This window comes from Quercus suber, unplaced genomic scaffold (assembly GCF_002906115.3).
Source record: "Quercus suber isolate HL8 unplaced genomic scaffold, Cork oak 2.0 scaffold_467, whole genome shotgun sequence".
Lineage (NCBI taxonomy): Eukaryota > Viridiplantae > Streptophyta > Magnoliopsida > Fagales > Fagaceae > Quercus > Quercus suber.
In genome coordinates this window covers 59,080-81,879 of record NW_027069918.1, presented here as the reverse complement: position 1 = coordinate 81,879, position 22,800 = coordinate 59,080, and the positions used below count along the sequence as shown (strand labels likewise).

The 22,800-nt window shown below is 36.9% G+C and overlaps 2 protein-coding genes across 2 annotated transcripts; one reads left to right on the top strand and one right to left on the bottom strand.

Moving 5' to 3' along the window:
- Positions 1 to 510: 510 nt before the first annotated feature.
- LOC136062913 (uncharacterized) lies at positions 511 to 1,113 on the bottom strand. Its single transcript, XM_065762630.1, has one exon. The coding sequence runs from the start codon at positions 1,111 to 1,113 to the stop codon at positions 511 to 513; it is 603 nt and encodes a 200-aa protein (XP_065618702.1).
- An 18,696-nt stretch (positions 1,114 to 19,809) lies between these two features.
- Positions 19,810 to 22,765, top strand: LOC112001942 (suppressor of disruption of TFIIS). The gene is made up of 9 exons (XM_024034116.2): positions 19,810 to 19,969; positions 20,936 to 20,998; positions 21,086 to 21,151; positions 21,255 to 21,352; positions 21,491 to 21,528; positions 21,621 to 21,708; positions 21,818 to 22,156; positions 22,262 to 22,327; positions 22,445 to 22,765. Exons 2-9 carry the CDS (start codon positions 20,950 to 20,952, stop codon positions 22,595 to 22,597), a joined length of 897 nt encoding a protein of 298 aa, XP_023889884.2. The 5' UTR covers positions 19,810 to 19,969; positions 20,936 to 20,949; the 3' UTR covers positions 22,598 to 22,765.
- Positions 22,766 to 22,800: the final 35 nt, after the last annotated feature.

Sequence of the window (22,800 nt, the reverse complement as noted above, 5' to 3'; positions counted from 1 at the left end):
GTACTTATTATTTTTTATCTACCACTCATAGTCTGTCACGTAAGACAATTGTGGCAAAATGTGTGTATTTGTGTATAACATTAATGTAAAATGGAATCACATCACAAATTACATATCAAATATGGAGTCAGCATCCAACAAATGTTAATGTCCTTATAGAGAATGCACCATAATACCATTGATTTTTTTTTTTGGGTTTTTTTTTTTTTTTTGAGTAAAAAAATATATGACATTTTTTTTTTTTTTTTGAGAATGAGGTAAGTGAATTTATTAAACTAAATCAGATCGGAATACATCTTCCAAATCATTAGGTAGCTCTTCTACCCATACATCAATGTCAGCAAATAAAACTGCTCTTCTAGTAAAGGTATAGGCCAGTTTATTACCCTCCCTACGAACATGTAAAAAAGAACATCCTACTAAAGATGAGCTATTACATCGAATCTCCTCTATAATATGACCAAACAGTATGCAACAGGCTCCAGGCACATTGATGGCTTGAGTGACCTGCTAACAATCCCCTTCAAAACAAACTTGGAATAACATTAGTTCTTTCACTAGGGTCACAGCACTACGAGCAACAAGAGCTTCGGCATGTTCCACAAATTGGGGTCTGGCTATTTTTTGACTCAACGCTCCCATAATGTTACCTGAGCTATCCCGAACCACCACACTAAGCCCAGCCAGCTCATTGTTATCAAATAAGGCCGCATCAAAGTTGGCTTTGTACAAACCCACTAGTAGGGGTGACCATTTGACAAAGGGGGCACATCGCACGGGATTGGAAGGTCGCTGATGGATCTCGAAGAACTCCAAAACCAACTCTTTTGCTCTACGGCTAATCTCTTGAAGGGGCCACATTGATTGATGCTCTCGAAGCTTGTTTTTATGCTGCCACAGACACCAAGAAATTGTTGAGAAGAGAGTAACTGAAAAACTAGAACCTTGTTCAAAGATAGAATCAAGAAGATCCATGAAACTTCTATGTGCAATCTTATACAGCTCAGAAAAGTGAAGTTCCGATTTCCAGACCGATTTGGCTTGGTTGCAGAGCCATAATGCATGCATGATTGTTTGTTGGTACTCATCGCGGAGGGAGCATGTCTCATCCATAGGGATTTTCCGTCGCACTAAATTCTATTTCGTAGGAAGGGAGTCATTTGTCGCTTGCCATATGAAGTGTTTGATCTTCTAGGCACATGTATCTTCCAAATACGCTTCCAGAGCAGAGAACAGTCACCACCCTACGAGGAAGGGAGTCCATTGGTCGCCTCTGTAGCAAGTAATTTGTATGCTGACTTAACCTAATAATGTCTATTCGGAGATAGAGGCCAAACCAATGCACCTTCTGTACTCACTTCACTGACATATATCTTCATGATCATCTCAGCTTCCTAGGGGTAGAAAAGGTTCTGTATTAGCCCAGAATCCCATACTTTCGAGTTGAGATAAAATAATTCACACACCTTCTCCACCCCTGCACCGTTCCTAGGCGAGATCACTCTACTCTGTCCCACATCCGGCAGCCATCTGTGACTCCAAATATCTATCATCCGGCCATCTCCTACTCTCCACATAGCCCCCTTTTGAATGACTTCCCTGGATTGTAAGATGCTTCTCCATGCATAGAAGCACTTTGAAGGTATTGGGGTATCCAAAATATTGCCTGTTAGGAAGTATTTAGAGCTAAACACTTTAAAGAGCAATGATTCCTTATTATTTAAAAATCTCCAAACTTGCTTCACGAGCTTCGCCTTGTTAAAATTTTGGATATCCTTAAATCCCATACCCTTTATAGGTTTGGAGGAACACAAGGTACTCCACTTCACCCAATGTATCTTCTTTGTCTCACCTTGCCCCCACCAAAACTTCTAGATCATCATTTCAACATGATAGAAATTTAGATCCCTTAAACCAACCAGATTAACCTAGTTAATTAGCCCAATGATTAACTTAGTCAATTTATGCAATTCTAGGTTATCACAAACATACAATCATATCAAGAATATAAAGTAGCGGAAATATAAAAGACACAATGAAATGATCACTCAGGAAACCACACGGTAAAAACCTGGGGAGGATTTGACCTAGTTATCCTCAAGGTAAACCTGAATCCACTATGCGAAAGAATCGAAGTTCATACAAAAGGACTTACAAGCTCCCCGCTTGACTTCCTAATGCTACCCACCAGTAAAACTTACTGACACGACCACGTGCTCCGAATCCACGAACTCCTTCTTTCTTGGATTCTCCAACCAAGATACAAGCACCCCTGCTTTTTTTTTTCTTTAAGCTCCAATAGCAGCAACTGAGTTGATCATCAAGATGTTGAAGTAATCTCTACCTTGAAAATCTTAAGCTTTGTGTAAAGGAAAGCTCCTCTAAATCTCACAACACAAAACAGCAATATGAGCAACAAAGACCTTAGAGAGGTTTGGGTACAACCCTAGATACAAAAAAGGCACACTCTTCTCTCTCTCTCTCTCAAAAGCTCTAAAAAACGTGGCTTAGGGTTTCCTTTATATAGTGGGAGAATTAGATCTGAAACCCTAATCTTTAATGGGCTTGGGCTGAGTTGGAAATTCTGCAGAAAAAACATTTTGCCCGAGATTCGATCGATTGAGTCTAATTTTCGATCGATCGAGCCAGGCCGAAAGTCACTAATACTTCTACAGCCACTCGATTCCAACTTTATATAAAACGCCCACACTTTAAGCAAGTCTAAACAAGACTAACAACCTGTTTTGATCATGGTTTGCTAACAATACACATTAAAATTCTAAATACATAAAATCCTAAGTCTTTAGAACCTAACACAATATCTTTGCACAAGTTGACCGGCAATTTGAAAACACTCATAGAATATGCCAGGATTGATTGAATTACTACCTTGATCATTACCTCCTTTCCTGCTTGAAAGAGTAACTTCTCCTTCCAACCTTGCATTTTTGCCCAAACTCATTCTTTGATTAGAGTGAAGCTTGCTTTCTTCTCCCAACCTATACAAGAGGGTAAACCCAAATACTTCTCATAATGTTGAATTGTCGAAAGACCAAGTGACACTTTTATTGCTTCCTGGGTAGCTTAATTCGTATTTCTACTGAAGAAAAGGGTGCTCTTATCCTTGTTCACCATTTAGCTTGAAGTTGCTTCATACATTGCCAACAACTCCTTTATTTTGTCACACTTAGTCAGAGTAAACCTGCAAAATAATAAGCAGTCATCTGCAAAAAAGATGTGAGTAAGCTTTGGACCACGCCTACTAATGGAGAAACCATGAATATGTCCATCATCAGCAGCCTTTCTAAGAAGAGCATTTAGACCTTCCGCACAAAATAGAAAAAGATAAGGGGATAAAGGGTCCCCTTGTCTTGAACCTCTTGTTGGACCAATCATTCCTTGTGGCTCACCATTCACCAAGATAGAGTATGACACCGTAGTATGATCAAAGAAACCTAGGAATTCTAAAAACCCATCTTCAGTAAAACTTTCTCCAGAAGAGTCCACTCCACCCAATCATAAGCTTTGCTCATATTTAAATTTAGAGCCATAAAACCTATCTTCCCTAAGCAACATGTTTTCATGTGATGTAGAGATTCAAAAGCAATCAACACATTATCAGTAATCAACCTGTCAGTAATAAAAGCACTTTGATTTGCAATGACTTTACTGACAATTTTGTAAATTACATTACATAAGCTTATTGGTCTAAATTCAGATACTCTCTCTAGATTTTTTACTTTTGGAATTAAAGTAATAAAAGTATGGTTTATGGATTTTAAGATAGAGCCAAAATTAAGACAAGATAATACAGCTTGAGTAATATCCATACCAACTTTCAACCAGTAAGTCTAATAAAATAGGGGAGGCATACCATCCAGGCCTGGAGGTTTTAAAGGAGCCATTTCTTTTATTGCTAGTTCAACCTCCTCTACCTTATAAGGTGCTGTGAGTTTAGAGTTCATATCTCCTGAAACAACTTCTTGTACCCCCTCCAAAACAGTCTCCAAGTTTTGCAGGTTAGAAGTTGCAAAAAGTTTAGCATAGAAGTCAACTAAAACTTTCGTAAAGGCAGCTTTTCTCGGATTGTCAAACATCATCAGCATCACGTAGCCCCTTGATAAAGTTCTTGTGCTTCCTATTGGTGGCTGTCCCATGAAAGAATCTTGTATTCTTGTCCCTAATTTTGATCCATTGAACTCGAGATCTCTGGTGCCACATTTGTTCTTTATCAAACAAAACATTTAGTTCTGACTTCAGCCTCGACACCTCCTGATAGTTATTCTCCCTGACCAGTCTTTCCTCAGCTTTCCATAGCATTTCCTTTGTCTGTTGGATTTGTTTTTTAACATTGCCGAAATGTGCCTTACTCCTCTTCCTCAGTTGTTTTTTGCATCTCTTCAATTTCTTAGTAGCGGTGAACATAGGGGTGCCATTCTCAATCTAATGTGCCCAAGCTCTAGAGACTGTATTGCCACATTTCGGGTCAGTGACCCACATCGCTTTGAACCAAAATGGTTTTCGCTTCCATTTTTGGCTTTCTCCGTTTGGATCAAGAGCTAGTAGTATTGGTCTATGGTCCGACATGTAATGGTGCAAATGTGTAATTCTACCCATGGGGTATCAGGCTAGCCAGTCATAGTTGGCTTCCTTACGGTCAAGATGCTCCCAAATCCATTCACCACACCGACGACCATGCTAGGTGAACTCTAGTCCGAAATACCCCAAATCAACAAAGCCGTACCACCACTTTTACCCTTAACCTCCAATAACTCATTGAAGTCTCTAAAACAGCACCATGGGAGCTTTGGTTTTGAATGCAACATACGAAGCATGTTCACCCCTCAGTTCTTCTGCTCATCTCTGATTCGCCATAGAATCCAATTAAGCGCCATGCGTTCACTCCTTCTTGCACTACTGCATCTATATGATAATGTGAGAAACTGTCAACCCAAACCACATCTTCCTCCTTCCACAAAAGTGCCAGCCCACCACCCCTACCATTACTTGGGACAGTGAAACATCCATCAAACTTCAACTGACATCGAACCCATTCCATCCACTTTTTATCAGGCTATATTTCCGACAAAAAAAACGATCCTGGGACCTTGCGCTTATACAATATCTACAAGCTCCTAAACTGCACGACGATTCCCAAGCCGTCGGTAGTTTCATGCTAAAAGATTCATTGGTTCCAGCGGGGCTAGGAACCAGCCTCCACCGATGACATTGAACCAGACTTTGCTACCTTCTTCTTACTCCCCTCAGTTTCCTCAGTTTATACGTTCTCATCTCTAAAATCTCTTTTTGATAGAATGGAAGAGTGTTGTCCAGTGGGCTCAACATGAATTCATTCTCTACGTACCCAATCTTTTTCCTTATTTTTTCTTTTGTCTTTCACTACAATCGAGCTAAGATATAGGCCCAATGATCTAGGCCATTAGTTTCCTTTTCCTTAGACTCCTATTGGTGGGGCATGACCTCACTATTATCAAAATCAACCCCTTTGACCTTCACGTTGTCAAACTTGGAAAGCTCATAATCAATCTCCTCTAATTGCTCCTGCAATAAAGTATTCTGCATGGTCTTAGCCAAAATCTCATCGTTTCTGCTAAGCGGCAAAATCTCCATGTTTTTTGGACTTTCCAAAATGGTTCCCTGGTTTTTTGGACTTGCCAATCTTCTATCTCCGTCTACCACCGAACCAGAGTGCTCATCGATAACCTCCTTACTCCGAACTGCCATTTAGTTGCCCTCTGAGTCACGCCCTCCATCTTCCTCTGAATTGTACCCTTCCCTGGCCTTCTCGTCATGCATTCCAAATCCTTCCCAACCATCTTCATCGTCCAAACCCGGCACACGGATCACTGTTTTCCTAGATGGGTTTGGCGTAGTTACACGTAGCCAAGCACCAAACTATTAGTCACCGCCCTTGAGAGTACCTTTGCTTCTAATCCACAGTGGACATTCTCTATCTCCATGGGTGAGTTTACCGTACCAATAACAGATATTGGGCAGTCGTTCATACCTGAAGCTCACCCAGCCCTTCTTTCCTCTTGCCGTAGTGATCGTACGGCCTCAGCATAAAGGTTTATGGATGTCTACTGCAGCCCTGATCCTTATGAAGTTTACTCCATACTGATCTCCCTCGTCTGTCATTCTGTTCTCTACCTTGCCCACTACCGACCCAATTTGCTTAGCTAGGTCTAGAGAAAAAATTCCAATTGGTAGATCATGGACTTGAACCCAGAAGCGAGTGACGTTAACATCTAGGGATCGGATTGCATCATCCCTATCTATTTTTTGCAAAACCACAAGGTGCTTGTCAAAAGACCAGGGTTCCCCCTCCAAAACCTTATTGATATCTGACTCCTCAGGAAAAACAAAAAAAAATCCTGTGGTCACCCATATCTCTAATCTGAAATCTTTTCCTAGTTTTCCACAAAAGTTTGAAGGTCCTAGCTATGGCCTCCATATTCAACACCCGTCGAGTAAGAAACTTTGCTGCCAACAAATACTCCTCCACCGCGGTCTTCACTTTGACTGCAAACTTATTGCCTTCAGACTCTAAGAGGGAAAACCTTTTCCATAATCCCATCAACTTCTCCATAATGAAAACACTCACTAGCTCTCTCTCTCTATTTAGCAAAGCAACGTGAGAAAGAGGACTATGGAAGCCTCACTTAGATGCAGGCACTAGGTTATTCTCTAGATGGCTAGGGTTGCCCTAGGTTAGAGAAACGATTGGTGTAGCTTTGTATGATATCTTTGCTAAATACACCATAGAGTATTACTAGAGTTTCAAGACTCTTGATCGTTCTTCTTATACCATAACATTTGCAAACACAAAGAACAAAGGAATTGTGAATTACATGCAGAGCGTAAAAGTGAATCAAAGTTCTTGATGTAATTTGATTTCTCCTTATAAATAATATGGCTTGTTGTTAGAGGTGACGTTAGCCATAGCCCAAGGGGTATAAATGAACCCCCAACATGGCAAAATATAAAATATATATATATATATATATCTAATAGAGAAAAGTGCTGTAGATAAAAATGTACATAACTTTTTGCTGAAAGAAGGGGGCACATCGCACGGGATTGGAAGGTCGCTGATGGATCTCGAAGAACTCCAAAACCAACTCTTTTGCTCTACGGCTAATCTCTTGAAGGGGCCACATTGATTGATGCTCTCGAAGCTTGTTTTTATGCTGCCACAGACACCAAGAAATTGTTGAGAAGAGAGCAACTGAAAAACTAGAACCTTGTTCAAAGATAGAATCAAGAAGATCCATGAAACTTCTATGTGCAATCTTATACAGCTCAGAAAAGTGAAGTTCCGATTTCCAGACCGATTTGGCTTGGTTGTAGAGCCATAATGCATGCATGATTGTTTGTTGGTACTCATCACGGAGGGAGCATGTCTCATCCATAGGGATTTTCCGTCGCACTAAATTCTATTTCGTAGGGAGGGAGTCATTTGTCGCTTGCCATATGAAGTGTTTGATCTTCTAGGCACATGTATCTTCCAAATACACTTCCAGAGCAGAGAACAGTCACCACCCTACGAGGAAGGGAGTCCATTGGTTGCCTCTGTAGCAAGTAATTTGTATGCTGACTTAACCTAATAATGTCTATTCGGAGATAGGGGCCAAACCAATGCACCTTCTGTACTCACTTCACTGACATATATCTTCATGATCATCTCAGCTTCCTAGGGGTAAAAAAGGTTCTGTATTAGCCCAGAATCCCATACTTTCGAGTTGAGATAAAATAATTCACACACCTTCTCCACCCCTGCACCGTTCCTAGGCGAGATCACTCTACTTTGTCCCACATTCGGCAGCCATCTGTGACTCCAAATATCTATCATCCGGCCATCTCCTACTCTCCACATAGCCCCCTTTTGAATGACTTCCCTGGATTGTAAGATGCTTCTCCATGCATAGAAGCACTTTGAAGGTATTGGGGTATCCAAAATATTGCCTGTTAGGAAGTATTTAGAGCTAAACACTTTAAAGAGCAATGATTCCTTATTATTTAAAAATCTCCAAACTTGCTTCGCGAGCTTCGCCTTGTTAAAATTTTGGATATCCTTAAATCCCATACCCTTTATAGGTTTGGAGGAACACAAGGTACTCCACTTCACCCAATGTATCTTCTTTGTCTCACATTGTCCCCACCAAAACTACTAGATCATCATTTCAATATGATAGAAATTTAGATCCCTTAAACCAACCAGATTAACCTAGTTAATTAGCCCAATGATTAACTTAGTCAATTTATGCAATTCTAGGTTATCACAAACATACAATCATATCAAGAATATAAAGTAGCGAAAATATAAAAGACACAATGAAATGATCACTCAGGAAACCACACGGTAAAAACCTGGGGAGGATTTGACCTAGTTATCCTCAAGGTAAACCTGAATCCACTATGCGAAAGAATCGAAATTCATACAAAAGGACTTACAAGCTCCCGCTTGACTTCCTAATGCTACCCACCAGTAGAACTTACTGACACGACCACGTGCTCCGAATCCACGAACTCCTTCTTTCTTGGATTCTCCAATCAAGATACAAGCACCCCTGCTTTTTTTTTTTTCTTTAAGCTCCAATAGTAGGAACTGAGTTGATCATTAAGATGTTGAAGTAATCTCTACCTTGAAAATTTTAAGCTTTGTGTAAAGGAAATCTCATCTAAATCTCACAACACAAAACAACAATATGAGCAACAAAGACCTTAGAGAGGTTTGGGTACAACCCTAGATACAAAAAAGGCACACTCTTCTCTCTCTCTCTCAAAAGCTCTAAAAAAGTGGCTTAGGGTTTCCTTTATATAGTGGGAGAATTAGATCTGAAACCCTAATCTTTAATGGGCTTGGGCTGAGTTGGAAATTCTGCAGAAAAAACATTTTGCCCGAGATTCGATCGATCGAGTCTAATTTTCGATCGATCGAGCCAGGCCGAAAGTCACTAATACTTCTACAGCCACTCGATTCCAACTTTATATAAAACGCCCACACTTTAAGCAAGTCTAAACAAGACTAACAACCTGTTTTGATCATGGTTTGCTAACAATACACATTAGAATTCTAAATACATAAAATCCTAAGTCTTTAGAACCTAACACAATATCTTTGCACAAGTTGACCGGCAATTTGAAAACACTCATAGAATATGCCAAGATTGATTGAATTACTACCTTGATCATTACCTCATTTCCTGTTTGAAAGAGTAACTTCTCCTTCCAACCTTGCATTTTTGCCCAAACTCATTCTTTGATTAGAGTGAAGCTTGCTTTCTTCTCCCTACCTATACAAGAAAAGGGTGCTCTTATCCTTGTTCACCATTTAGTTTGAAGTTGCTTCATACATTGCCAACAACTCCTTTATTTTGTCACACTTAGTCAGAGTAGACCTACAAAATAATAAGCAGTCATCTGCAAAAAAGATGTGAGTAAGCTTTGGACCACGCCTACTAATGGAGAAACCATGAATATGTCCATCATCAGCAGCCTTTCTAAGAAGAGCATTTAGACCTTCCGCACAAAATAGAAAAAGATAAGGGGATAAAGGGTCCCCTTGTCTTGAACCTCTTGTTGGAACAATCATTCCTTGTGGCTCACCATTCACCAAGATAGAGTATGACACTGTAGTATGATTAAAGAAACCTAGGAATTCTAAAAACCCATCTTCAGTAAAACTTTCTCCAGAAGAGTCCACTCCACCCGATCATAAGCTTTGCTCATATTTAAATTTAGAGCCATAAAACCTATCTTCCCTAAGCAACATGTTTTCATGTGATGTAGAGATTCAAAAGCAATCAACACATTATTTGTAATCAACCTGTAAGTAATAAAAGCACTTTGATTTGCAATGACTTTACTGACAATTTTGTAAATTACATTACATAAGCTTATTAGTCTAAATTTAGATACTCTCTCTAAATTTTTTACTTTTGGAATTAAAGTAATAAAAGTATGGTTTATGGATTTTAAGATAGAGCCAAAATTAAGACAAGATAATACAGCTTGAGTAATATCCATACCAACTTTCAACCAGTAAGTCTAATAAAATAGGGGAGGCATACCATCCAGGCCTGGAGGTTTTAAAGGAGCCATTTCTTTTATTGCTAGTTCAACCTCCTCTACCTTATAAGGTGCTGTGAGTTTAGAGTTCATATCTCCTGAAACAACTTCTTGTACCCCCTCCAAAACAGTCTCCAAGTTTTGTAGGTTAGAAGTTGTAAAAAGTTTAGCATAGAAGTCAACTAAAACTTTCATAAAGGCAGCTTTTCTCGGATTGTCAAACATCATCAGCATCACGTAGCCCCTTGATAAAGTTCTTGTGCTTCCTGTTGGTTGCTGTCCCATGAAAGAATCTTGTATTCTTGTCCCTAATTTTGATCCATTGAACTCGAGATCTCTGGTGCCACATTTGTTCTTTATCAAACAAAACATTTAGTTCTGACTTCAGCCTCGACACCTCCTGATAGTTATTCTCCCTGACCAATCTTTCCTCAGCTTTCCATAGCATTTCCTTTGTCTGTTGGATTTGTTTTTTAACATTGCCAAAATGTGCCTTACTCCTCTTCCTCAGTTGTTTTTTGCATCTCTTCAATTTCTTAGTAGCAGTGAACATAGGGGTGCCATTCTCAATCTAATGTGCCCAAGCTCTAGAGACTGTATTGCCACATTTCGGGTCAGTGACCCACATCGCTTTGAACCTGAATGGTTTTCGCTTCCATTTTTGGCTTTCTCTGTTTGGATCAAGAGCTAGTAGTATTGGTCTATGGTCCGACGTGTAACGGTGCAAATGTGTAATTCTACCCGTGGGGTATTAGGCTAGCCAGTCATAGTTGGCTTCCCTACGATCAAGATGCTCCCAAATCCATTCACCACACCGACGACCATGCTAGGTGAACTCTAGTCCGAAATACCCCAAATCAACAAAGCCGTACCACCACTTTTACCCTTAACCTCCAATAACTCATTGAAGTCTCTAAAACAGCACCATGGGAGCTTTGGTTTTGAATGCAACATACGAAGCATGTTCACCCCTCAGTTCTTCTGCTCATCTCTGATTCGCCATAGAATCCAATTAAGCGCCATGCGTTCACTCCTTCTTGCACTATTGCATCTATATGATAATGTGAGAAACTGTCAACCCAAACCACATCTTCCTCCTTCCACAAAAGTGCCAGCCCACCACCCCTACCATTACTTGGGACAGTGAAACATCCATCAAACTTCAACTGACATCGAACCCATTCCATCCACTTTTTATCAAGCCATGTTTCCGACAAAAACACGATCCTGGGACCTTGCGCTTGTACAATATCTACAAGCTCCTAAACTACACGACGATTCCCAAGCCGTCGGTAGTTTCATGCTAAAAGATTCATTGGTTCCAGCGGGGCTATGAACCAGCCTCTACCGATGACATTGAACCAGACTTTGCTACCTTCTTCTTACTCCCCTCAATTTCCTCAGTTTATACGTTCTCATCTCTAAAATCTCTTTTTGATAGAATGGAAGAGTGTTGTCCAGTGGGCTCAACATGAATTCATTCTCTACGTACCCAATCTTTTTCCTTATTTTTTCTTTTGTCTTTCACTACAATCGAGCTAAGATATAGGCCCAATGATCTAGGCCATTAGTTTCCTTTTCCTTAGACTCCTATTGGTGGGGCATGACCTCATTTTTATCAAAATCAACCCCTTTGACCTTCACGTTGTCAAACTTGGAAAGCTCATAATCAATCTCCTCTAATTGCTCCTGCAATAAAGTATTCTGCATGGTCTTAGCCAAAATCTCATCGTTTCTGCTAAGCGGCAAAATCTCCATGTTTTTTGGACTTTCCAAAATGGTTCCCTGGTTTTTTGGACTTGCCAATCTTCTATCTCCGTCTACCACCGAACCAGAGTGCTCATCGATAACCTCCTTACTCCGAACTGCCATTTAGTTGCCCTCTGAGTCACGCCCTCCATCTTCCTCTGAATTGTACCCTTCCCTGGCCTTCTCGTCATGCATTCCAAATCCTTCCCAACCATCTTCATCGTCCAAACCCGGCACACGGATCACTGTTTTCCTAGATGGGTTTGGCGTAGTTACACGTAGCCAAGCACCAAACTATTAGTCACCGCCCTTGAGAGTACCTTTGCTTCTAATCCACAGTGGACATTCTCTATCTCCATGGGTGAGTTTACCGTACCAATAACAGATATTGGGCAGTCGTTCATACCTGAAGCTCACCCAGCCCTTCTTTCCTCTTGCCGTAGTGATCGTACGGCCTCAGCATAAAGGTTTATGGATGTCTACTGCAACCCTGATCCTTATGAAGTTTACTCCATACTGATCTCCCTCGTCTGTCATTCTGTTCTCTACCTTGCCCACTACCGACCCAATTTCCTTAGCTAGGTCTAAAGAAAAAATTCCAATTGGTAGATCATGGACTTGAACCCAGAAGCGAGTGACGTTAACATCTAGGGATCGGATTGCATCATCCCTATCTATTTTTTGCAAAACCACAAGGTGCTTGTCAAAAGACCAGGGTTCCCCCTCCAAAACCTTATTGATATCTGACTCCTCAGGAAAAACAAAAAAAAATCCTGTGGTCACCCATATCTCTAATCTGAAATCTTTTCCTAGTTTTCCACAAAAGTTTGAAGGTCCTAGCTATGGCCTCCATATTCAACACCCGTCGAGTAAGAAACTTTGCTGCCAACAAATACTCCTCCACCGCGGTCTTCACTTTGACTGCAAACTTATTGCCTTCAGACTCTAAGAGGGAAAACCTTTTCCATAATCCCATCAACTTCTCCATAATGAAAACACTCACTAGCTCTCTCTCTCTATTTAGCAAAGCAACGTGAGAAAGAGGACTATGGAAGCCTCACTTAGATGCAGGCACTAGGTTATTCTCCAGATGGCTAAGGTTGCCCTAGGTTAGAGAAACGATTGGTGTAGCTTTGTATGATATCTTTGCTAAATACACCATAGAGTATTACTAAAGTTACAAGACTCTTGATCGTTCTTCTTATACCATAACATTTGCAAACACAAAGAACAAAGGAATTGTGAATTACATGCAGAGCGTAAAAGTGAATCAAAGTTCTTGATGTAATTTGATTTCTCCTTATAAATAATATGGCTTGTTGTTAGAGGTGACGTTAGCCATAGCCCAAGGGGTATAAATGAACCCCCAACATGGCAAAATATATATATATATATATATATATCTAATAGAGAAAAGTGCTGTAGATAAAAATGTACATAACTTTTTGCTGAAAGTACTCTAAATAAAAATGTAAAAACTAAATAAAATATTTATGAACTCACATGGGATCCATGGAAATAGTAGGGAAAAAAAGAAGTAATAAGTTGGCTTATAATCAAGACTTAATACAATTATAAAGAACAATAGTTGTCAAAGTTGAATTGGATTGTTAAATAAAGAATTGTAAAGAGTATAGACAAACTAATAGATAAAAGAATTTTGACTAATAATAATAATTAAAGTTCACTTAACGACAATAATTAATATGTTTATTATATTTAAAAATAATATATAATTTCCAAAATTTCATCTTTGCAACAATAATTAATATGTTCATTATATTATAAAATAAATGTCAAATAAATTAATAATTTATCTTTTATTCTCTTTCTAGTACTATTAACAAATTTGTAATAAGAAAACCTTATAGACTACAAGATTCATCTTTTTTTTAATTCTCTAGAAAAAAAATCCTAGAGCGACCATGGCTTGCTGTGGAGTTTTGACTTTTTGGAATTAGGTACAGGCGTACAGCAAATGATTTCATAAATACATAGAATGTTTGTAAACATTTCAATCATCTCATGTTATAAAATGTAACTTCATGAACAAAACTACCTAATATTGAGTTTTAATTAATTGCCATACAAAGAATGAAAATTTAAAATAATCTTGGGTAAATGCTTGTAGCTTATCTTGTCTATTGCAATAGTAATGTCACAACTACTCAAAATTGAATCAAGTATGAGGGAAAAAATTGCCAAATGCCCTTTTTGGGTAAACTAAGCCGCGTTTTGCCCTATTTTTTAAACTAATTAGGGAAATACCCCTCTTTTGAAAATCGATTTTCTCAAAATCGAGTTAGGCCCTATAGCGGCGTTTTTAAGAAGCCTATAGTGACGTTTTCAGGACCTATAGTGGCGTTTTGTAACTCGATTTATATGAAATCGAGTTATAGGTAAAAAAAAAATTTTAAAAAAATTGCCTATAACTCGATTTAATGGAAGCCGAGTTACAAAACGTCACTATAGGTTTTTAAAAACACCGCTATATGGCTCTAGAATTTTTTTTTTTTTTTTTTATAACTCGATTTTGAGAAAATCGAGTTTCAAAAAAGAGACATTTCCCTAATTAATTTGAAAAATAAGGCAAAACGCTGCTTAGTTTGCCCAAAAAGGGTATTTAGCAATTTTGTCCCAAGTATGAGTATTTGGTTTCCAATAAGCTTATTATTATTATTACTTTTTTAGTTAATGTCTGAATCTATAATATAATTTCACTTTTTGATGCATATTAACAGCAACAACAACAAAAAGGCCAATAAAATCTTGAAATTCAGATGGTTGTGGATTGCCTTATTGGTCTTATAGTACCAATCTTTGCGTATCTAGTATCAGAATAAATTATATTCAAATATCAAAATTTAGAAGCTCAATAATGCCGCTAGTAGCATTAAGATTAACACTATTGCTTCTCCAAAAAAAACAAAACAAAAAACAAAAAATGCACTTAAAAGATTAGCATTCTTTTTTTAATTTCTATTTATTTTAGATAGAAATCTACTTTAGTCTAATCTCTTAAATCTCTTAAAGAGCGCTCTTACCCCCCTACACCCCACAAGAACTTATACATGTGGAGTAACTATCATGTCAAGTGTACGCGATGATTAAAAAATTATTATTGTTAAATCAGCAATCTAAAAATAGGTGAACTTCCAAAACAAGGGGAAAAAAAATCAAGGGACCAAAAATCCCAGGAATTTAATAATTAACCAAGGGCACCTAATTTTAAAGCTAAGAGGTGCCATGGCCAAATTTAAATACTAATCATATCCCTATTATTTAAAACCAACCTGTATAAATTATTGCTGTAATACGGCATTATCTCAGGTTCAAAAGTTCTAATGACTTGTTAGCCAGATCACATTATTTACAATCTCCGTTGCTGTAGCTTTCCCAGTCAACCAAACCCACCTAATTGATCTACAAGGTCCAATAATAATCACAGTATTTTGTATAATAATTGTAGCTCAAACTATATGACAAAATAATCAGTCATTATCATAGCCAGCCCAGATTTATGAAATAATTGAGAGAAATAGTTAGAAATGGTGGTCTCGAAGTCCCAGACTGAGCTAGCTCCCCCAACTCTGCATGTTTTCTTTTTCAAATACTTAACCATCTTTACCATATTATAAGATTTAGTGAGTGTGAAAGAATGACTAAACAAAGCCAACCCCATCAATATTTTTCTTCATTTCTCAGCTTTTTTTTCATCTACTTTTTTTGTAGTTTTGCTAATATGTAGTCTTAGGCATCCAATTATTTCATCCAAGCCCATTAAATTATAGAGAAAACGAGTTGTACCGACCGTGGTCCACATTAGGTTAGTCCTTTTCACTTTCTTGGTGGCTTAAATTATGTGTGCTGTGTATCATATGCATAAATACATATGGACGCTCCACATTCACACATTATATAAAAGATAACATAGGAAACAGTGGTCTTGGATTATATATATGTTGTACTTGATGGAAGCAATGGTAAAAATATTATATAAAGATATGACCTTGTTTATATGTTTTTTTTTTTTTTTAATTTTAATTTTAATTTGATGCCATGATATGACCTTAGTTAGTTGAACAGGAACATATCATTTACAATTTGCATTGACAACTATCTACGGTCATGTACATCTTCTCAAGTTGAAATTAATATTTGTGCATGTTACATCGCCTATTGATTTAATTGGTACAACCGTACAAGTAATCCACAACAAAATTAGATCTTTAATGTGTATAATATTATTAGTTCAAATCAACTTTCTAAAATAAAACCCCTGTTTTCTTTTTCTGTATGTGAAGAGTTTTGTAATTCAATAATACTGTCTAGTTTCTTTACGAAGAAATCAAGGTTGAATTTTCCTCTTTACTTGTGATAATTGAATTATATACTCTTGTAAATACTCACTCTTGATGTACATCACGCATTGACAGATATTTACTTGGATGGTGTTTCCTTTTCATTAGTATAAGGATGTGTTTGATAGTACGAAATTAGAAAAATGCTTTAAGAGCCTTGAAACTCTATAAGTAGAAATTATCAATTTTTTTGGCAATTTCGTTAAAGATTTTTAAAAGGTTTTTAAATTTTTTGGTAATTTATCAACCACTTCAAATATTATAAGTGGTTGGTTCTTATTGATTATTACAGAATTGGCAAAAAAGTAATTTTAGTAGTGAATTCAAATTAGAACCAATAACACCTTATTACCTATAATTTGTTGTGAAAATATTGTTAACGTAATACTTCTTTTTAATTAACGGATTATATTGTAAAAGTTCTCCCATTGAAATTTTACTTTCAATAGTAATATCAAATGCGCACAAACCACTTTCACAAAAAAGGCAAATTCATATTGCTAATGCTACCCTTTTTTTCCCCTAAAGACCTGATATTGATACTGGATTAGCACAGAGTTTCGTAAGGCCAAAAGATCTATTTCATCATAAAAAGGAAAACTCATGATGGTACCTTTATTTTTTTAATTTCCTTGAAGTCCTCGTATTTGTACTTAATTAGCAGCATATTAAGTTTCATAAAACCAAAAGATGGATTTTTAAATTTGAGGATTAGGATCCTTTTTTATAAAGAAGACAGGAGTAGGAACTTTAGTAACTCCTAAGTAGTCCGATTTTAAACAACTCTTTGGCTTGATCAAAGATCTTTATGAGGCATCAACTTGATACTCAAAATATTGTAAAAGCAAATTAAATGTTGACATGTTTCCAAATTCGTTGTCTAAAAACAGTTTTGTTTGGTAAACTCCCACGAATCAATCATTCTCATTTGTATCTTTCCTTGGGGGCATTGATGCTGATTTTTGTCCTTCAAATTACCAAATAATCATACTAGATCTCCATCTGAATGACATGTGTCCAGAAGTGTCTGGTTTTTTTTTTTTTTTTTACGAGAAGAAGAAGAAGTGTCTAGATGGTTGGGAATGGAATTGGAAGCCATTAACTTAATGCTTTGCACACATTCAGCCAAAAAAAAAAAAAAACTTAATGCTTTGCACACAAAAAAAAAAAATTGACAATTTTTTTCACACTTGTTATGTTGATAAGCTTTCACATATTATTATTTGAGCTCATCAATGACATAATCTTTTTACATACCGTTAAACAATCTGTCACATTAATAGGTTAGTTTTTTTTTTTTGTCAAACTTTTGTGTCTATACTCTTAATTTCTTATATTTGTACCTCTTTCACTAAAAGAACCAAAATGTCTCCAGGGAACTCTCTATCCAATATCAACAATGTTAGGTATACAATAATTTTTTTTCACAATTTATTAAGGTCATAGGCAAGGATTTATAATTATAATACATTAATTTTTACTATACATCAATCACAAATCGTTGAAATATTGGTCGTGCCCTTTAACTTATTGATCCAATATTCAAAATCTCATTAAATAATTATGTTCTCTAATTTCTACAACCTACAAAGTCATGAATTAACCATTTCTTTTATTTAACTTTAATGTCCCCCAAATTAGTTTTTTTTTTTTTAGAAAAACAAACACACAAATACAAGAGACAGGGAAAGAAGTTCTAATACAAAAACACACTACAACTCTACTCAAACCCCCCCCAGTTGGAACAAAGTTTTGTGGACTTTTTATTTAACTTTAATTTAATATTTTTGAGCTGGCTTCTCTGATTAGGTTAACTGTACTGCACTAGGCATGTACCTTGTTTTATACTTTTATTCCTTCCCGCTTATTTCAAAGATAATCTGTTCGACCTTGTCCAATTGGTTTTGTCCTTTTTTTTTTTTTTCCTGCTTATGTATTGGCATATGTCCAATTATAGGAGCCGCAAAAGGTACCCTACCCATCAGGGTCAGTTCCGGAATACTGAAAAATTAGAAGCAGAATCTATACTCTGAACCACGGGTCTAGTAGCAGTTGTTGTTTAGGCTTCGAGTCTAGATCCAGGATAGAAAAATCTGGACCAATGAGTTAGTGACAATTCACAATTTGGAGGATGGTGCAGTTGGCAACAGTAGTATATCCTAATAAGCCACGTATTCTTACGACTTTTGTTACAATTATTCACGTGATAAACTATGATAATTATTTATTATTTTTACGTGAACCTATCACTTTTCTTTCGTAACTAATAATTTTATACATAAATAATGATGACAAAAATTCCGACTAGTACTGGAATTTTCGAGCAAAAAATGGGAGTTTTATGGACAAAAGATACAACTAAGTAGAATCCTACACGGCTTTTTTTAACGTTCGAAAGTCGAAACGTTCCGTGGCCTTCCTGTTACCTTCCTTGTTCCTTCAAGCAGTCCCTATCTTTAAATAATTGTCCCTGAGTAAATGAAACGTGTTTATTACAACTACTAAAATTAAAAAATTTAATTAGTTTTCAAATCATAGAGCCCCAACGGTTTACGCCTATTTAAGCCAACCTTTCTTTCACTTCTTCCTCCCCCCACTTCTTCAATCTTTCACATTCTATTTGCAATTCCTCTGTTTCTCTCATAATTACCCAATTTTCCTTCTTTTCTTTCATTGCTCATTTCGAATTTGGTAAGTCCAATTCTTGCACTTTAGTCATTTTTTTTTTTTAAAAAAAAAAACAAACACACAAATACAAAAGAGAGGAAAAGAAGTTCTAATACAAAAACACATCATAACTCCACTCAAAAATCCCCTAAGTTGGAACAAAGTTTTTTGGACTTTTTATTTAACTTTAATTTAATATTTTTGAGCTGGCTTCTCTGATTAGGTAGCTGTACTGCACTAGGCATGTACCTTGTTTTATACTTTTATTCCTTCCCGCTTATTTCAAAGATAATCTGTTCGACCTTGTCCAATTGGTTTTGTCCTTTTTTTTTCCCTGCTTATGTATTGGCTTATGTCCAATTATAGGAGCCGCAAAAGGTACCCTACCCATCAGGGTCAGTTCCGGAATACTAAAAAATTAGAAGCAGAATCTATACACTGAACCACGGGTCTAGTAGCAGTTGTTGTTTAGGCTTCGAGTCTAGATCCAGGATAGAAAAATCTGGACCAATGAGTTAGTGACCATTGACAATTTGGAGGATGGTGCAGTTGGCAACAGTAGTATATTCTAATAAGCCACGCAATCTTATGACTTTTGTTACAATTATCCACGTGATAAACTATGATAATTATTTATTATTTTTATATGAATCTATCACTTTTCTTCTGCAACTAATAATTTTATACATAAATAATGGTGGCAAAAATTCCGACCAGTACTGGAATTTTCGAGCAAAAAATGGGAGTTCTATGGACAAAAGAAACAACTAAGTAGAATCCTACACGGCTTTTTTTAACGTTCGAAAGTCGAAACGTTCCGTGGCCTTCGTGTTACCTTCCTTGTTCCTTCAAGCAGTCCCTATCTTTAAATAATTGTCCCTGAGTAAATGAAACGTGTTTATTACAACTACTAAAATTAAAAAATTTAATTAGTTTTCAAATCATAGAGCCCCAACGGTTTACGCCTATTTAAGCCAACCTTTCTTTCACTTCTTCCTCCCCCCACTTCTTCAATCTTTCACATTCTATTTGCAATTCCTCTGTTTCTCTCATAATTACCCAATTTTCCTTCTTTTCTTTCATTGCTCATTTCGAATTTGGTAAGTCCAATTCTTGCACTTTAGTCTTTAGTTCTCTAGCATTTCAGTTTTTTTTTTTTTTTCATTTTCTGCGTTCTGGGTCACTGGAGTTTTGAGTATTGCTTATGTTATTTGGTTTTGGCTTTTGCATTCTTTGATTCCTTTAGCAATGGATGGGTATCTAGGACGTGTTTTCTTCTTCCTTCTCCGGTTTTCATGGGTACATTTGTTTAAAAGTTTGGTGTCTCTGTTGTTGTTGTTGTTGTCATGGCTGAAATCATAAGGCCAAGGTTCATTTTTGTTACAAATTAAACTACAGTTTTGAATTGGTTCACAATAAACCCGGTTTTGAGTCGTGTAATCAATATTTGTTATTGTTTTAATGGTTATATTATGTTGAGCTTTAAAAAGTGACATTGTGGTCCTTTCATTGATACCTATGTTTCGTAAAAGCTCTTGTTGATTAAAGTGATAATCCATTCTATTTTAATATAATTCCTTTTTAGTTCGGCCTGGAGTTTGTGTCTAATGAGTTGTATTTGATGCTAAAAGTTATAACACACTCTGGAAAAGGTTTGCTAAATCACATGAACTTTGTTTAAAGATCTCTAATGATGCCTTTATGCCTTTGCCTTTGTCTGAGGAGGTAGAAGTTATCGCCAGCAAGTTGTATAAAAATGGAAACTTTTGAGCTTTCAGTTACTTGCTAAGGTGTTTTAGCCCAATAAAGTGAACTGGTCCACCTGTTTTTGATTCATAGTGTAGTAAGTGGATGTGGATTGTCCATCCAGAAACTTAACTAAGCCTTATCCTTAATAGATGCCCTTTTTTATTCCTATGGTGGTAATCTGAGTCAATAGGGGCCTCAATTATTTAGAAGCCATGAAAATTTGTCGTTTGAGACTCAAAATGAATGTGCATATAAACTTTGCCGGATTTAAGTTGTCTTGGAGATTAGTGTTCACTCGTTTGTGTTCTCTATTCAAGGGTTGCTGAGCAAAATGGAATACAGGCAGACTCAGAGGCCAAAATATGACTGCCTTCTGTTTGGTAGGCCTTCTTATTCAAAACATTTTGTGTGCTAATCTGAATTTCCTCAGGTAATGATTGTAACTAATTGTTTGTTTGTACTTGCAGATTTGGATGATACTCTTTATCCCCTTAGTTCTGGTCTTGCAACATCATGCCGCAAGAATATAGAAGGTAAGTCTATACGGTAGTTATGAACTACTTATGCCTCAGATTTCTCTCTTATATTTTCAATTCTGCATTTCTAATCTGTTTATGGATAATTCCTTTGCGGTAGATTATATGGTTGAAAAGCTTGGCATAGACAAGAGCAAAATCTTTGACTTGGGTAACCTATTATACAAGAACTATGGAACAACAATGGCTGGTCTTAGGGTATGATTTTGATTTTTTTTTTTTTTTCTCTTTTTATTTTGTTGGGAACCTTTGACCTTTCGTGGCTTTCTTTGTCAATTTTTTTGCTTGGTGAAATGAAAAGTGATAAATTATGTCTTGTGGGATTCTCTCTTGCAGGCAATTGGCTATGACTTTGACTATGATGAATACCATGGGTAGGAATTTTTTTACTCCTTTTTGTATCCTGTACGCCTCTTGTTGTATTGGTATTGAACTTTTATTGACCTTTAATTTTCGTGTCTTACAGTTTTGTTCATGGGAGATTACCCTATGAGAATTTAAAACCTGATCCAGTTATGAGAAGTCTTTTGCTGAGCCTGCCTTACCGGAAAGTTGTAAGTGATTTATTACCAAATGGTATCATAGTGCCTAGTAAAGGCCAGAGTTGTGACTGTCTTCTTATTTCTTATGATCTTTCTTTTCTTTTCTTTTTTTGGCAAATAGATCTTCACAAATGCAGACAAGGTTCATGCAGTCAAAGTACTTAACAAGCTTGGATTAGAAGACTGTTTTGAAGGGATTATCTGCTTTGAGACCCTTAATCCCATTCACAAGAGCACCGTTTCTGATGATGAAGATGACATTGAGTTTGTGGGACTAAGCACTACTACTACTTCTACCAATACCAATACTATTAGTAGCTCTAAAATATTTGACATCATTGGGCATTTTGCTCAGCCAAACCCCAGTTTGGCATTACCAAAGACACCCATTGTCTGCAAACCATCAGTAGACGCCATAGAACGGGCTCTCAAAATAGCCAATATAAACCCCCAGAGAACTGTAAGATTATCATCTTCTTTTAGAATTTTAGTATCATCCTTTAATTTTCTGTGTGTTAAAGTTTTACTAACGTATCTTTTATCATCTATATTCTTGCTCTTTCAGTTGTTCTTTGAGGATAGTGTCCGCAACATAAAAGCTGGAAAATGTTTGGGCCTTCACACTGTCTTGGTAAGTCATTGGAAATTTTGTACTATAAATATGCTTCATGAGAAAGTGAAAGTCTCAGGACATAATAAAATCTCACAACATTAACGTGTATCCTACTGTGCCTACTCCAAAATGCAGGTTGGCACTTCTCAGAGAGTTAAAGGTGCAGATTATGCATTAGAAAGCATTCACAACATTAGGGAAGCAATACCAGAACTCTTGGAAGCTGACATAAAATCAGAAGTTGCTTATTCAGGCAAGGTTACAGTGGAGACTTCTGTGACAGCTTAATTTATATGATATTGTCAATGTGTCAAAGCAATCGTGTCTTCGGGATCTTATCATCCCCATGCCTAATCTCATTGTGCAGATGATGTAGTTTTTTCGTTCTGATTAATTATTAATTCCGAAAATTGTCATTTTCTTTTGGCTCAAAATAAGTGTTCCTATTTTATTGGACATCTTTGTCAGTTAAGTCAAGAGTCATAATTAAC